General features: G+C 41.1%; 1 protein-coding gene across 4 annotated transcripts in view; it reads left to right on the top strand.

Moving 5' to 3' along the window:
* Nucleotides 1-11248: 11248 nt before the first annotated feature.
* The window catches only part of LOC311033760 (hepatitis A virus cellular receptor 1 homolog), a 487428-nt gene continuing 480898 nt past the window's right edge, over nt 11249-17778 (top strand). The window contains exons 1-6 of one of the 4 annotated variants that reach the window (XR_014599537.1): nt 11249-11385; nt 11724-12056; nt 12150-12212; nt 12333-12412; nt 12986-13079; nt 13275-13443. Coding sequence is in view for 2 of the 4 variants with exons in the window: in XM_084041405.1 (XP_083897531.1) it covers nt 11343-11385; nt 11724-12056; nt 12150-12212; nt 12333-12412; nt 12986-13079; nt 13275-13351 (690 nt within the window). In the remaining 2 variants the exon portion in view is untranslated. Of the gene's footprint in view, nt 11386-11723; nt 12057-12149; nt 12213-12332; nt 12413-12985; nt 13080-13274; nt 14910-17778 lie in introns of those variants that run through there. The other 3 variants (XR_014599538.1, XM_084041406.1, XM_084041405.1) reach the window with 3 other exon arrangements.

Raw genomic sequence — 17778 nt, 5'->3', positions numbered from 1 at the left:
TCCTATGAGATTATATTGGAACGTTGGAAAATCCAAGGATTTTCCAATGTTACACGATATGCCCCAATTTGACAAGGGGCTTCACAACAAACGGCCCCCATTATACCATCGAAGCTACTTGTTTATACACAACATGACCCCGGCCATGTTTGAGATAGTTTATTAATAATAATAACTAGATGTCAGGGCTGCTTCGCGGCCCTCACATCTAGGCCAGATCAGAGGTTGGTCCAGTCACTCTGCACTGGCCTAGTCACTCTGCACACACGTCATGCGAAGTCCGGCCCCTCTGGCCTCTCTTCTCGGCTCCTCTCCTCTCCTCTCCTCCCTCCCCGCTTTGCTTTGCGGCCCTAACCTCTAGTCCCAACCTCCCAACCTCCCAACCTCGCTCATGTGATAAAGAGATCAGACTTCCTGTATCTGGTTGCTATGGCAACCTGCCAGATCAGGCTGAGGGTCTGATAGGCGAATCAGAGAATCAATCAAACCGAGAGTCCGATCACTGATCGAGGTGGGGTAAGATGCCTAAAACATAGCCATAGCTCTGATCAACAGTCTGTGACGGGTCTTGGAGGCATGTGGAGTGATCCTGTGCTTGCGAATTGCTGCCGAACTTCGGAGCTTTTGTCAATTATATAGTAGTAAGATAATAATCCTACTATAATTCTAGTAACCTCTGTCTGTAGTGGTGAGTAGGTGAGTACGTGAGTACGTGAAGCTACCCGGTTCTCCTCAGTGGCTGGAGCAATTGCTCTGATTTGCACACAGCCATTGACCATTACCATCTGAACTTAACTGTGAAGCCCGTTTTTCACTTTCATCAAATCTCAGCTTCTTATTAGCGTTTTTGTGTCAAACACTGTCGCCATGGTTACGGGGCTGCCCAGCTATGGGACGAACTGCCTCCCGGGTTGCCAGATCATGTGCGCATATCCCCCCACGGATGCGTCGACCGGGTAGGGTCTAGTAATAATAATAATAATAAACTTTATTTTTATAGCACTTTTCAAAAACAAGTTACAACATGCTTCACAACACAAACCACAACAAAACACAGTGTGGGGAAAGAAAAACTAAAACAAAACACAGACAGTTCAATTAAAGCAAGCAACCAAAAAAATTAACAGAAACAACAAAATAGAGGCAATACAAAAGAGGCCTCAAATGAACATAGAGTCCAACAATATTGACATATTGTTAATCAAGAATGAAGTTGATTAAATCAATGATTAATGAATTAAACAAAAATAATGGTTGCACCCAGCCAGACTAACAACACAAGTTATGTGGCTGCATTACTTTGAGCAGCCTCAAGCGTCATTTCAATATTTTCAACATGCATTCTGCACTATGTAAAATTACCACCCTTTACAAAACGAAGCTGATGCTGGTTGGGAATGATGCCTGTTGGAAACGCATGCCCCATTATGCAATAGCAATACCCGTTGTACCCATTGTAGCAGCTTCTATTTCACCCACACAATAACACGGCCAGTGCTGGGTATAAGCTTGAACACACTGATCAACACATCGCAAAGCGAACACTCTGGCTCTGTGCATAACTGTAGTCCTGCGGGTTTCCATGAAGTGGAATACCCATTTCCTTTTCCGGTTCATTTTCCCATAGCTTCGTTTGATTGGACTGGCAGCAAGTTTTAAAATATGACACCTTCAAACATGTGTTTATAGTTCAAATCTGCTGCTGAACCACCATCTTCTGGAAACCTGGGCCTACAGTCATGCACAGAGCTTATACCCGCGGCAACACCGGGAAAGCAGCAATAAAGTAGTGTCACAAGGCATGTTCTGAAGTTTATACAACACACAAATAGTATATACATTTGCACACACCACATTACGTTGCCAGAAGATATGTGAGTCATGGTTCATACAGAAGCAGGCAAGATGTTATATGAATAGGAATAGACAGAAAACATGTTTTTCTAACAAGCAGGTGACAGTTGTACATCAACAGTGACATCCTGTATCTTCTGGCGTGCAGCATCTTGATAAAGAGCACATTGTGTGAGAAACACATGCTAACACAGTTTAACCACTTTGAACCTGGAATACTTATTTTGGGCATGTCATTATGGGTAGTAAAACAATCTAAATAAATGATTACATTTTTTTAAATGTGTCACAATGTGTCGTGTCGCAGTGTGAGCTTGTAGATCGGCCATTTTCGCTATCCGTTGTACGACAAAGTATAGGGATTAACTGGTTAAGAGTGATTAAGTTACAGTGTAAGATTATGTACAGATACTGGGGTGTGGGTCAAGCCTGGTGCATATGACAACAGAATGGAACTCAAACCACAGGGCCAAAAGATTATTTCTTACTTATATACAGTATACAGTATGCCATTCAATCACTCAGCTTTGTGTGTGCATCTCATTTGAATCCCCAACAATGAGCCCTGAGTGTTTCCAGCCTCCTTATAATAACAGCAGCTTCAGAACGGATGACGCAGAGTGATCCACATTAAAAGACATAAGACTATAAGATTTAACGTTTTTTTGGGGTGGCAATAAAAAAAGATTACAGGTCACCTTTAGTCATTTTCTCAGAAGTTTGTAAACTAAAAGTCTAAAGACTTTTAGTCTTTAGAAGTGTGTGCTCGCATATGCACTGCACATAATGTGTTTGTGTACGTGTGTTCAAGCGTACGTGCATGTGTCTGTATGTCTGTACGCAAGGATGCATATGGATTTAGGTCTTTGTGCACGCACCTGCAGGTGCACGCCTAGTCGCCTACATCTATGTTTACAAGTATGTATACATGTTCTTTATTGTCAACATGACAGCTATATGGACATACATTTGGAGAAGGTGCATCACCTGGCCAGATAAACAGTCTGATGTGTACTGAGTGATCTTTTGAAATAACATGCATTATGGAGCTGTTTTTTTGTGAGACATTCTCATACTCTCGAGGTCTTTATGGGCAATAAAATGAGCCAAGGCCTCAACATATTTACATTCCCAACATTTTGTACTCGAGGTTAAGGGCATATATTTTCTCAAAACATCTAAACAGCTCAAACCTAATTTAATATAGAGGATTTTAATAAAAAGGGGCTTTGCTTATTTAAGCGCTGTTTGGCATTACTGTTTTGGCAGCCACTTGCAAAATGCAACCTTTTTTTTCTTTCTAAAAACTTTTTCAGAAATTCTTGTCTGGCATGTTTTGACTACATGTAACTTAAAAATAAATAAACAAATGCGAATGATTTAAAATTGACTGAAATGTTAATTTTATATTTAGGTAAATCTCAGGATCAAGAGGTCTCCCATAACAACATAATATGTAAATTTAATCCAAACCCGTGGCCATATAGCACAATAATTAAACACCTAGGAGGAAATTATGTTTATAAATTAATCAGGGCCAGATGAAAATTGTATCGCCTCTCACTCACTCAAAAACTGAAAATATGCCAACGACGAACAGGAAAGAAGAAAAAGGTTTGCTTCCTTTAACCATTTATCCTTAAGAACTTTCATTGAACTCTTTGTGAAGGAAATTGGTTCTTCAGACCAACACGTTTTAATTACTACTCCATCATCATGTGTCAAAGAACCACTTTTAAATGCTGTTTAAAAAATAAACAGAGACTCACAATCACAAACAAGGCCACAGTACACTTTTAGTTTTGAAACATTTAGACCCCAGCCAGAATAAGTAGTGATGCAATAAGCTTGTAAACTATCATGCATCATTAACAATCTCTCTTTTTGGCAACTTTGTTTAATACAACAAATGGAAAAATCAACATAGAAAAGCGTTGTTTGGACCGATTGTCCAAATAGGAGCACAAGTTGTTTGTACACCTCAAGGGAGTTTTGTGCTTATAAAAAAAAAAAGTTGTTCTTTAGGGGGCAGCCAGCAATTTGTCCACCTCTCCCTTTTATTCTAATGTCTTTTTAACTGCCACCATTTCAAGAAGAGAATAGCCTGCTGATGTCACACTTGACAGCCTGTTTGTGTTTGCATTGTCATCAGGATGCATAATAGAACTGTTATTCAAATTCCATAGCCTGTAATTCACTTGGATGTGTGGATAATTTGTCACCCACTGAAAAAGAAAAATTGAAGCCATTACGTCAGTTTTTGTTAACCCAAGCACTGCAAATAATGAGTGCTAAGTCTATCAAAAAAAGAAACAAAGAAAGGAAAAGAAAAAAAGATAAAAAGAAACAACCTTGGCTTACAAACAAACAATCTAAACAATCTGGCCACCATGTCTTAAGTGGAAGTATTTTGCTTCCAGTAATTGAAATGCAACAAGCGTCTGTGAGAAATTCACTGGTGATCTTGGTCAACCCGTGGCCAAGTGGACCACACAGTTGCAACGGCAGTGTTCCCAAGGAGAACGCAGTGGCAATGAAAAAATGCCTCTCCCGTCTACAATGCAGTACAATGCTGCACAGACGCCAGGGGAGATTGCGTAAGCCAGGAGTAATTGCAGTGATTGGCCACCCCTTCTGGACCGGTAAACTGATTGATTGCACAAGAAAACCCATCAACATTCAGTGACACAGAGAGACAGAAAGAGGGGAAGGGAGGTAGAGAGTGTTTGAGAAAGACAAAGAGGGGGAATGGGGATGAAGAAAGACAAAGAGAGAGAGAGAGAGAGAGAGAGAGAGAGAGAGAGAGAGAGAGAGAGAGAGAGAGAGAGAGAGAGAGAGAGACTCAGACGATTTTATCTTACAGAAGTTGAATCCTTTCTCTATCCAACCTGAGTCCACAGGGTTCTTGGCAGAGATGTAGCTTTTGAGTTATATATTTTCCTAAGAAATATTTGAGTTTCTAGCTGCATTTCTGACCCTCATCCAGAGACACTGCAGCGTTATAACATAAAGTGCATCAGACGTAATATGATCTGAGACTGAAATACCACAGCTGTCCTCGCAGGTAAATTCTTTTCCACTGACATTCTGCATTCCCTCTCTGACTTCCCAATTGTGTCTAGTCGTGCAGACCACATTCCTTCCTGTCTTTGTTTTCCTTCTCCAAATGAATTCAATCATTATCTGATGCATGTGTCCAGACCCATAAGACATGATGACATGAGGGAAGACTTCTCAAAAAACTTGGATGGTGTGAACATTTTCAAGTACAATTTTTTTTTTACAGTTTCCTCCAGTGAATTGAATATTATTTGGACATACACGTCAGAACTGCAAGTAATGTTGCAGGCAGCTACATACAGTACAGTACGTCATACACGTACACCGGTTGATATATCTGAGAACTGACAAGAACATTGCTTTTTAACAAGTCCATTTCTTTTTAATAATTTGAGTTTTATTTGGACACATTTTGTCTTGTAGGTAATTTAAGGACACCAACTGAGACGTGTGAACAGACATAAACAGACACACAGACATAAACATGTCATGGTAAATCATTATGAAAAGCCCCATGCAAATGTTTTGTCTGAAAGCTTTTCAACAACAAACACATCATTCACCGTCTAAGTACCTTTTTAAATGGATCTTGATTTAACCTTTTACTGAGGTGTTGCAGTGAATCATGACCCCAGCAACCGCTTCAAAAGGTTCCCTCCATATACTTTGACCTGTGGGTTTGCCCCACTGATTTATGTCCCTGGCTGGAGTTTGAAACAAACCCCCCCCTCCCCCCATCCCTACTGTCTTTCCTTACTGCTTGATGTAATTTTACCACTGTACTAGAGAAAGTAGAAGAAAGAAGAAAGAAGAAATCAAACCAAATCAACGTTTATTTATACAGTATAGCACATTCTATACTGCAATGCAACTAAATGCACATCACAGAACATTATTATTTAAATTAAAAGTAAAGAGGCAAACTATAACAATATATAAATAAATAGAGGCCGTGCAGCACGTAAGAGTCATGATCGGATAACGTCAGCACAAGGGATATCGACAAACTGAACAAGGTAGTGATAGATAGACTTTGATTAGAATTTGTTCACTCGTTCACTCATTCAGAGATCCTGTGCAGACATCTAGGGCCAGTATCTTATCTTATCTTTATTTTTTATTTCATATTATTTATCTTAGTTTTAGTTCCTGGCTCTTTCTCTTACGTACCTGTCCTGTGCTTCTTTCTCAAAAGCTTTTGCTGTTGACACATGCATTCCCCTCCAGATATCGATAAAAGTTGATCTTAGCTTATATCTTAGCTTAATATCTAAGATAAGTTCAGTTTATATTTGGCTGCTTGCGCTAATATTGCTTGCACTGCTCATATGCCGTACCACTCACAGTACAGTTTGTGACATACTTTACTGTGAGCCTACCACACGCAGTACCACATGCAATACACACATGTGACAAATAAAGTCTTGAAATTGAAAATGCTCTCAACGGTGGGGGCAGTAACTATTACTATGCCTGAGCTTCTGCTGCCTCCGCTCAGTGATTACATTGTTGTCCACCTGTCGCTCAAAGGTCAGCTCTTGGGCAAAAACAAGATGGATGTCTATAAGACAATGAGACCAGTCATTAATGGACTGGTTAAAAAAACTTGATAAATAGTGTGCACAGCTCAATGCTCTTGTGCAATTATGAATTATGATGTATTATTTATGCAACACACACACACACACGCACACGCACACACGCACACACGCAGACACACACACTGTAACAGATTAGACCACAATTTTTCTCATGAACCTTGACTCATGCTGCTTAACGTTCATGACTCTCGGCCTTGGAGTGTTTCACAGCATTGTGGCCGAGTCAGACTATGTCTGCTGGAACGGAATCAACAGGAAAAAAACAAGTAGATAAAGATGACAGTGGGCTTAACCAATAAGACAGAGGACATAAACCTCTAACCTGCTCCCACTAAACTCCCTGACCCCTCAACTCCGTCTAATTTATGTTATGAATGCCTTATTTCACTATAACATGTGGACACTCTTACAGTAGGCCTGGCATATAGCCTAAATATTAATCCAAATCCAAATGCATTTTTGGCTAATATTTTCTGTCAAAGAATCGCGGTCAGTCTGACATTGAACACTGAAAACTTCCATAAAGATTCCAATTTGGAGCATATTAGACCTTGGGTTCATATGTCTTAGCTCCTTGTTATTGGATATTTGGTTGAAGGAAACCTGAGCTTGGATGGATAATTTTTCCCATACGTGTCCTCAAGTGGTCTCGTGTTAGCAGCAGGGGTGGCCTGGCCGTGTGAGAAATGAGAACAGGATTTTGTTTCCCAGTGGGGGGAGAAAGAGAGAGACTATGTAGAAGGGAGCTGGTTCTGGATCAGGTCTGCCCTTCCTTGTCCATCCCTGATCATCTCTCATTTCAGGGCATGTTTATGTTTATGCATTTTTCCACTCTGATAGTGCCGAAGGGGAATGAACTCATGAGAATGGTGTTGCATGAGTCTTCCTCGTCCTACAGGGCGGCTCCTCTCTCTTCAGCTCAGCCTCAGCATCATATGTCTCTCGATGTCCATATTTAGAGCACAGGCTACTACCATGTAAACAATACAAATTACGCAATCTGTGGTGGTAGTATTTTTTTGAGCATCTCTTAGGTCATTCTCAAGAGAGAGATGTTACTCTACAGGTGGTCTTGGGTGGGTTTCTTCCAGAAACACTCACGGTAAAAAAAAGAATGTGGCAGGACTCAAACAAAAGAAACAAAAGACACCCTTTTGCCTAAGGACATCAGGAGAAATGTCACAGTATCCTTGTGGTACAGCTGCACATCCCTGTGTCTGTACATAGTGTTATAGTTACACTTAATCACTCTGTGTGTACGTTTGCATATGTACTTTTCTACTTATGACATAACTTTAACCCAGCATAAAGTTTGTACCGCATCTCTCTGTTCCTGTTCCTGCCCTGCCTCGCCTCGTTCTGTATCTGTAAATACTCACATATCGTCCGGCCACAATGTGGCTTGTGCAAATGTGTATTCTCTGTGTGCTTAGTAAACTTGAGAACATGTCGAGTGACACTGCCTTGGCATTATCTTGTTGTCTCGCTGCGTGCTTCTTGCTGAAGGGTAATTCAATCGAATGACCAGTCTCCACCTCTGACTCACACGAGAGAGTATTACTAAATCACCTCAATGCTGCAAAGTAAATTGATGTGGCAGATCAATATCTGCCTCAACGATGAATCCACCTCCACCATGACGTGAGGAGACCTTGTTTGTGGGTGTGAAGTGTCATTATCTGCAACATGAAGTATCATTTCACAATCTTAAGTTATGCACCAACATTCGCCGCACTCAAGCCATACATCCAGCGATAATCCCTCTCATCTGTTCATTCACACTCCGTCTTTTCATCTATCCATCCCCCCTCATTTCCTCTGCAGACGTTTTCCAATCCTCTCTCAGTCTTACTTCTGTCTTTTCAATCTCTGTTCCTCTTTCTTGCTCTCGTCCTCTTTCCAGGAGTACTTGTCTTGGACGCATTTCCGCTCTCAAACTCCCCATGAGTTCTGAGTTCTGACCTCCCTGGTGAGATGTTATTAAGAGGGGATGGGGGGGGGGGGGGGGGCTGTGGAGACCCACTCCCAGGAGGGATGACGGTGGGAAGTGGCGAGCCGGGGGAGGCGGGTCGAGCATGGGGAGTAGCGACCATAAATCTACCATACATGTACTGCACACGCACATGCACACGCACAGAGAGAGAGGGAAACAGAGAGAAACAGAGGGAGGGAGAGCAAGAGATTTCTGCTCCACACTCCATATACAGGCATTGTTCATTCAGCTGCGGACCCCCCACCCCCACACACTAACCCCCCACCACACACACGCACGCATGCACTTACACACGCACGCACACACGCACTCACACACACGCACGCACACAGGCATGTGCACACACACGCACACGCACTCACACACACACGCATGCGCGCGCACACACACACGTACGCTTGTTCACGCACACACACGCACGCACTAACTCACACTCAGGTCTCGATAAGGTGTCAATCGAGACCTTTATTTAACATTCTTTTCATGGTAGTCATACTGATCAGACTACGTCAGGATGTCGCTTCTAAGAACATGTCTGATCTTCAGTGCAGTAAAGAAGTTAAGTGGCGTCTGGATTTTCCATTGTAGGCCTAACCTGTCTTACTGTAAGTCTGCAGTCTGCAGCCACGGCGAAAAAGCAAAGGGCAGATAAAAACAGTCAAATTAAAATATTTACCTTTGGGGAGGCATACTGTCTCTCCCTTTCCATTAGGTCATGTAACCATGACCTCATTTAAGCATAAGCTAATATGTTAACTTAATAAACATCGCACGCAGACACTCAGAGGTGATATTATCACAAGCTAAAAGTAAACGTGAAAAATATCTTCTTAATATATATTAAAAAACGTAGATATGTAGATATAATAAATATTTTTCTTATTAAACAAAAATAAATGAAAGCAACTGATACTGTAGAAACTGTCTTCACACCACATTTATGTTATACACAATAATTACAACCAACACGACAACCAACATACAAACTGAAATTGTTGAAAGTCCAAAAGTCAACTAAACAAAGAAAAACAAAAATTAACTGAAATATACAGTAAAGTGGAGCTGAAAATAAACTGAAATATACAGTAAAGTGGAGCTGAAAATAAACTGAAATATACAGTAAAGTGGAGCTGAAACTAAAACAGACATAAAAACTAAACCATAAAAACTATGACACAAAGACGCTAACACACACATTACCTGTACATTACCTCACAGTAGTGATGCGGTGATATGGGTAGGATATGGTTAGAATGTGCTTTTTGTGGGAGTCAGGGAGCATCTTCAAGAATGCTTTTGTCTCACATTCCTAGCAGCAGCTGGTTCCTAGTTCACTGGACAAACACTGCAATGTCGAGGTCATTCAAGGAACCATTGAGCTCTATGACAACTCAGCAATGTTTGCTTGAGTCTGCTTGCATCTGCACTATCTCATATCAATACCTTCACATTGCGATGTCTGTGATGGATCACTTTATGAAACCCAAACTGACGGATGTATTGTATTACACCAAATCGTACCAGATTCTCTCGACAGACTGTGCTCATCTGTGTTTTACACTTCACCTGAACTCTCGAAATCCATCTTTGCCCCGTGTGCCTAGGTTCTGGGTTTGTCTGTAAATGGAGTTGACCAGGCCAGGCGTCAGTAACCTCCTCCTTGTTTTTCTAAAAAATGAGCCCCAGGACTCTGACCTCTGGAATCCACTTCTCCTTTTTCTGTTCCATTTCCATTTTTTATCAGACATCAGCAGAACTCACACAGTCATGCATTAGTCACTGTTGGCATCTTGGCTTCAGACCAGCCCCATTCCTCTAGATTGTGAATGTCATTTTTAAAACTTTATCTGGATCGCAGATTGACAGTGGCTCCAATCGGAGACCAAGCAGGGGGTCAAAATAAACACTAAACAGGCTTAATTTCTTTCACTTGAGCAAAAGTTGAGCATATAGAGAAGGCTTTAATGGGGCACTTGCTTCTGTTGCCTGTCTGCTGTGAAGGTTTTCATAACCTCTCCTTCGGTGAACTGTGTTTATCAAATCCATTGGAATGTGTTAAGTGAAGTGAAGTAAAATCTAATCAAAGCTGGTCCTTCAACCTTTTTTCTGAGGCACTGTGTAATGGATATAAAATGCAATTCTCTGTCATTTTAACCATTTTCCATAATGAGAAATAGTTTTAGTCTTGCGGGAATGAGAAACAACCTGATCAAACAAACATAAGGCAGCTTCCAATTTGTTCAATTTTATAGATAACCAAACACTTTTTTCCATGAGATGTGCAAAATTGGACAAAATGAATACAAACTGTATTCCCATAATGAGACAGATTTGATGTGCACAGGCAGAATGGTTTATTTTTTTATCCACTTTCCAAGAAAGCACCCAAAACTTCAAGTATGACGAGGACTCTCATGAAACCATGACATTTCCTGTTTAAGTGTGTGTCATTTCCCTCTGGTCACGTTGGTACTTTCCTATAGAAAAAAGCATACTTTTACAATAAAGTCAATACTAACATCATCTCAGTCTGAATGAAATTAACAGGGTTTTTAATTTATTTGGTCTCTTGCATGATCAAAACATACACCTCATTTATAGCAATGTAGGATTGGTCAGCAATCAGAGTATTGAACAGCATGACGGTGAAGTTGAAGAAGTTGAAGACCAGCTAAATTTAGTCATGTCTAGAATCGACTTATCAACTTCCTTTGCAACAGTAAAGAACAGGAACCACAGATAGGCTATATACGCTGTTGGGGTGGTGCTTGTGGGCAGAAATCTATCATTGTTTATATCGGCAGCAGTGTTTGCTGTATTTTACAGACTCCCACATGCATCCTTCATATTATCTTTTCATTTCTATCCTCATCAAAGGTAAGTCAATAGCCCACCTTTTTGTTGGTGTGTGTGTGTGTGTGTGTGTGTGTGTGTGTGTGTGTGTGTGTGTGTGTGTGTGTGTGTGTGTGTGTGTGTGTGTGTGTGTGTGTGTGTGTGTGTGTGTGTGTGTGTGTGTGTGTGTGTGTGTGTTAGGTTCAGAGTTATGCCTGATAGACGTTTGCTGGTGTCACACAACAAAAATAGCAAATCTACAAGCTCACAATGTGTTGTGCAACATGACCTTGCTTATCGGGGGTTAGGACTGTGGGTGTACAGATTTTGGGACTGCTATCCTGATCCTCATCTGACCTGACTGTGTTTGTTCTCTCCCACAGTGTGTAAAGCTACCTCGGTAGTAGTTGGCAACCATGGACACAACATTACTCTGCCCTGTAGCTACGACACACACACTCATGGCATGCTGCCAGCGTGCTGGGGACGAGCGGAAGTCCCCGTATCCAAATGTTCCGACACCGTCCTCTCCTCCAGGTATGGGACTGTAGATTTCCGTCAGTCCCCCAGGTACCAGATCCTGGGGGAGAGAGAAGGAGATGTGTCTTTGACCATCGTCCATGCCCATGCGACTGACTCTGGGATGTACGGCTGCAGGGTGGAGGTCCCGGGCTGGTTCAATGACATCAAAGTTAACATCCTCCTGATAGTAGAAGGTAATGTTCAAATCAGTGTTTCAAAGTACTGTGTTTAGTGCTACAGGTGAACTTCAAAACATTGATCCATTAGGTTAACCCTTGTGTTTTTAGCAGCTCCAATGGAAGAGGAACCCATTACACAGGATTACGTGCTGCCCACTGTCGCAGGACAAGGTGAGCTCGTAATCATTTAGAAAGTAACAATTGTGACTGCAGACTAGTACAATTTTCTGCACAATTATTACTTTGTATCTTAAGCAAACTTCAGTGACCAACCGTATCAAACCCCTACAGAGATATTGACAACACCAGTAATTGGAACAGAAACCTCAGATACTTCTAACTACCCCGTGATGGAATTTGTCAAAGCTCAGGTATATATTATGTTGGTGAAATGAACAAATGTATGTCTTTTTCTGTTTGTATGCATATGTTTGTTTTTGTGTGTGTGGTGATGGGGGAGCAGTTCAACAAAAAACTGCTCGCTCTGATTGGAATTCTATGCTGCAGTTTTAGGCTTTGTGTCGCATAGAGGTTCTACAAGGAAGTCAGTACATCCGTGGTTTCAGAGAATGACAGGGTTCTGTAAATGCATTGTGTAAACAATACATCAATGCATTGATATTAAAAAGACAATCTACTTTCGAATACTGAACTATTTTTTTTCTATACTTGACTGAGAAACTCACTTGTAGTGAAGTAATATCTGACCAGGAGTATCTATACTTTTACTCAAGTACTGTAATGGGATTGTGTACTTTGTCCACCACTGTGTGTGTGTGTGTGTGTGTGTGTGTGTGTGTGTGTGTGTGTGTGTGTGTGTGTGTGTGTGTGTCGCCTACTCTATTCTTTTTTAAATATAAGTCAGTGCACTTTATTTATTCTACATGCTTTGCTTGATTTATTATGGGCCCATTCATTCATAATATTATTCGTCTTCAATTCAGGGAAGGTTCAAAGACTTTCTGGAGGTGGGGAACCTTGGCAGATTGGCAGCAATTTTCTGCACCACCATCATCATAATCCTTGTCCTTGTTTTTGGTAAGTGGAACGGATTATAGTTTGTGACTCATGTGCCATTTAACATGTGGATTTTACAGTTTGAACATGCACAGGCCTCTGTTCTCTTTAAGCAGCCAGCTGCAGTGCGTGGGTCGATAATTTTCCCTTTTTAGACTGCTTACAGTGGGGGATTGTAATTAAATGTCCCTCAATGTTTACGTTTTTTCTACACAGGGAAAAGACGCGTGAACAATACAAGGACATCTGAGCATGCTGAGAACATATATGAAGATGTCCAACTGTATGCATGATGGACAGACAGTCGTGAACGAGAGAGGTGTTGTGTCTACGAGGTGTTGTTGGATGAAAGGGAAGCTCTACTGAAGGGGGGGGGTATCATTGAGTTCATGGGGGAAATTGTTAAATTCCATGCTATAGGAGGTCACACTTTGTCGTGCAAAGCCCTGCTGTGCAGCCTTACTCTGTATAGAAATAGAAGCATTTGATTTGTAGGCTTTGGCAAAGGTCCTCCTGAATTTATAGTTTGTGAGCTGAGTTGGAATTTAGCTCAATCATGAGCCTTCTATATAACTTTATCTTTGATCCTTTTCCTGACAGTCACCACCATGGACTGGTGCTGTATTTTATAGCCACAATGCCACCTAGTGGACTGAAGGCATTATTGACCGAATCAATGGTTTGACAAATGATTTATTTCTGGCATTATCCAATACTGTCATACATTATGATATATTATAATGTACACACTCCCAAACTATGGAATGAACTCCCCATTGCAATTAGAACTGCAGAGTCACTCCCAATCTGCTGCCGTAATCTGAAGATTTACCTCTTCAGACTCGGGACCTCAGCCCGTAGCACTTGCCCTAGCCTCGACAACCTTGCAGGCTTATGCAAAGGCTAAAATGTAATTTAGATAGCATGTTATGTTGACAGATGCCAGGTCATTGTTGACCTGGTATCCTATAGTGTGTATAGTTTCAATGTACAGGCTGGTGATAGGTACTTGGTTTACTTATGCATTTGTTTATTGTTAGATTACTATTTCTATGCATTTGATGTATTACCTTGTGTTGTCATTGCTTACTGTAAATCCCCCTGGATTAAGAGTGTCTGCTAAATGCCTAAATTGTAAATTGTCTAGAATGTACATACAATGTACAATACTAATACAAAAATGTCAGCTACAGTACACTCTGAAATAGTTTGTGCCTTCTAACATATCTGTGTTAGGTGTGGGATGTCATATGTGTTTGCTGGTTTTCAACACAAATACTGTAATAGTGTGTCAATGTGTTGTTCCTTTTTAAGAATGCCTTTTTAAAGAATACCATCACTTCATCCCTCAGATCATGATGACAGTGGACTTTGGTTTCTAGAATGCATATATTTTTAAATCATTTTTATTATAATTTTTGGGGGTGGGGAGGTGGGTCTTCAGAGTCCTTTGTCACTGTCAAGTCTGTCATAACTCCATTTGTGTTTGGATGTGGATGATATTATGCTATTTTCTGAGGTTAAGCACTAAACCTATTGTTTTGATGGCAGCAGTGGAGTGGGAAATTCTAATGAATTATGAATTGATATTTCATGAGAGCAAACCCCCCAAAATGTTAAACCTTTCTGAACGTGTACTCATGTAAATAAAGGCAGAAAAGACCAAAAATATCTTTATCTCTAAAAAAGAAAACTTGTGAGAAAAAAAAGTGAAAACTAATGATTCTCAGTTAACGATTAAATCAGTGAAAACAAATTATTCTCAGTTATCGATTAATTCGATGAAAAATCCAAATATTGAGCTATAGAACATTACTTACAGCAGCATAATCAATATGTCATTGTACCATAACCAATAAAATGATATACCGTAGGAACTAACTGCATGAGTCTGATCTTCCCTTCATTCTTCTCTTCTAGTTAATTAGTCAATTACTGCATAATATGTCTCTTGGAATAAAAAATATTTTCTCTCTTTTTCCTTTTAAACATTAACATTCAATATTGTGCACATGGAAAATAAAGTAAACATAAGAACGTAAAGAGAGTCCTCAAGGTAGGTTATATTACTGCTCTTGGGGCCTCATTTATCAACACCCAACCTTTCTTATTCTTATTGGTGTGATATGACTGTTCCATAAATCACATGTGGGCCCTGTCGGGAGATGTTTGCAGCGGTCGGATCTGTGCTGGTTTCTACCTATTGATAAATGAGGTGTTATTCTGACTCTCTACTACTTGACTTTCTATTGAGCTGGTTTGGTTATATTAGAGCCCTTCCATATCTTGTGTGTATTGGCTTTGGACTCTGTGTTTGTTTCACAGGGTGGTGTGGTAGTTTCTGCTGGGTCAGTGTGACTCTTACTGTAGGCCTAAGTGAGTTTCATCTTGAAGTTGTGGCTCAACAAAGTGAATAATTGTTTTAATGCTTTTGCTACATTACAGTCATTTAGCAGACACTTACAATAAGTGCATTCAACATAGGTAGGGAGTGAAACTACTAATCACCAGAAGTCTTAAGTGCATTCTCTTCTAAAACAAGCAACTAAGAGTATATAGCTAGCACTAAGGTAAAAGTGCAATATATCAGCTTCCTACTTTCTTAAACAGATGAGACAAATAGGAAAATCAAATGAGCAAGAGCTAGAACAAATAAGTGTATCAAATAAACAAGATCCAATAAAACAAAAGCTCTACAAATAATTGACAACAAGTAGGCAAGGCTAGGAGGAAGGGTCAGGGTAGTGTTTCCTGAAGAGGTGGGTTTTCTGGCCAAAGATGGGCAGTGACTGCTGTCCTGACATCAGTGGGGAGTTCATTCCACCACTTTGGGGCTAGAACAGGAAAAAGCTGTGACCGTGTAGATCGGCCAGAAGGACCACTGAGTGACGAGGCAACAAGTCGCCCGAGACGGCAGACCGAAGTGGTCGGGCAGGGGTGTAAGCCTCGCCCATAGCCTGGTGCTACTTTTCTGTGACACCGTAGTGTGTGACAAAGTAGGGCATTCATTTCTGGGGGAAAAAGAGATCAAAAGTTGAAATACAATCCGATTTCTGCCCTACAGCAACGATATTTGGGTTGTACTGTATAGCTAACGCAGATGGCTCCTGCAACATCTCACCTGGGTGCCATTTGGTATTTGGACAATGTAGCTTTTTTTTTGTTCAGCAGAGTTACATGCTGAAAAATCTTTGTCTTAGAGTTGCTGGTTACTGGAGATATTGCTATGTGGGCTGACCACTGTGACCAGAAGTAATCAAATTGCAATGTGACAATGTCAAGTTAGCTAGCTGATGAAGTTTAATTAACCCATTGAATATGTCTCCATCATTGCAACAATTGCCTCCCTGATAGATTTGTCAGGTGCCACCATTGGTTGTGTTCCATTCAGGTCAAACAGAGTCTGGGTGCTGCTATCAATCTAACATTACACAACTATTTGTGTCAGCAGGGCTGCCATGAAATTCTGCCTTCTGTTCTGCAGGTGATTGTATAGTTTACTATCGATGACTACTTAGAATTAGGGACATATGAAGCATGGTGGTTTTGAGTGATGCAAGAGGAAGCTCTGCAGTGTATGGTTACTAAACATCAACAAGTCAGCAGACCCAGATGTTTGCTCAGCAGTCTAAGACCGCTATGCAAATAAAAGCCCTTGGATAAACCAGACCGATGGTGACTGGGGGTTACTTTAAGTTACTGCTGCCTAGCCCAAAACAAAAAGTCCAACACAAAATGTACCAACTCGACGCCAGGCACCTCACTCCCTCAGTTTGAAGTCAGTCAGACGTTTCTCGAGAACTACAGACAGACAGAGATTTCGCACATTTATAGTAGGATTGTTTTATTAATTGTTTATTTTTTTTTGTAATGGATTACATCAATGTGTTTGATCTGTTGTACCCCTTGTCACAGTCATGACCTCTGCCCCTCTCCAGTTAGTCCCTGCATGTGTAGGCCGAAAGGCATGGCGAGAAAGTATATTTTACCCTCCGTCCATCCGTGTGTGAGTGTGTGTGTGTGTGTGTCCGTGTGTGTGTCCTGTCTGTGTGTTAGCAGCTAATCTCTGGCACCGTTGGCCCGGTCGCTGTGAAACTGTGTGCACACACTCCCTGGATGCCAATTCAGAACCTCTGCCTCAAATTTTTCACATGGGCCTGTTATAGCGCCACCTGGAGGCCGATTTGTGCAAAACCCATTTTTTTACATTACTCCTACAGATTTGATCCAAACGTCATGCAAATCGGTACACAGTATCTCTATAATCAACACGGATCTGTCCGATTTCCCATATTCCATCCTCATTGGCTAAGGTTCGCTTCCAAAATTTGCAGGATTGGTCCGTTTTGAACAAAATGCCTCAAATCACGAACGCAGCTTGCAATTTCCGTGAAATTTCACAAACACATTCCCACTAGGCCAAGGAAGAAATGCCACCCTTTTTCACATTGGCCTGTTATAGCGCCACCAGCAGGTCTAATTTAGCAAAACACATTTTTGGAACAAAATGCCTCAAATCATGAATGCAGTGTCCGATTGGCGTGAACGACCTAAGAATAAATGCCACCCTTTTCACATTGGCCTATTATAGCGCCACCAGGAGGCTACAATAACCTACCTGACCTGGCGGAGACCTGTGCTCCGAGGAGCACTTTTTCTAGTTCCCCTCTGTTCTTGCCTCCTGTGTTTGGTTTTGGGTTTTGAGTTCCTGCTTTAGGAT

This window comes from Gymnoscopelus microlampas (assembly GCF_963454915.1).
Source record: "Gymnoscopelus microlampas genome assembly, chromosome: 18".
Taxonomy (NCBI): Eukaryota; Metazoa; Chordata; class Actinopteri; order Myctophiformes; family Myctophidae; genus Gymnoscopelus; species Gymnoscopelus microlampas.
Note: the sequence above shows the minus strand (reverse complement) of the source record. Positions and strands in the feature narration are given on the sequence as shown.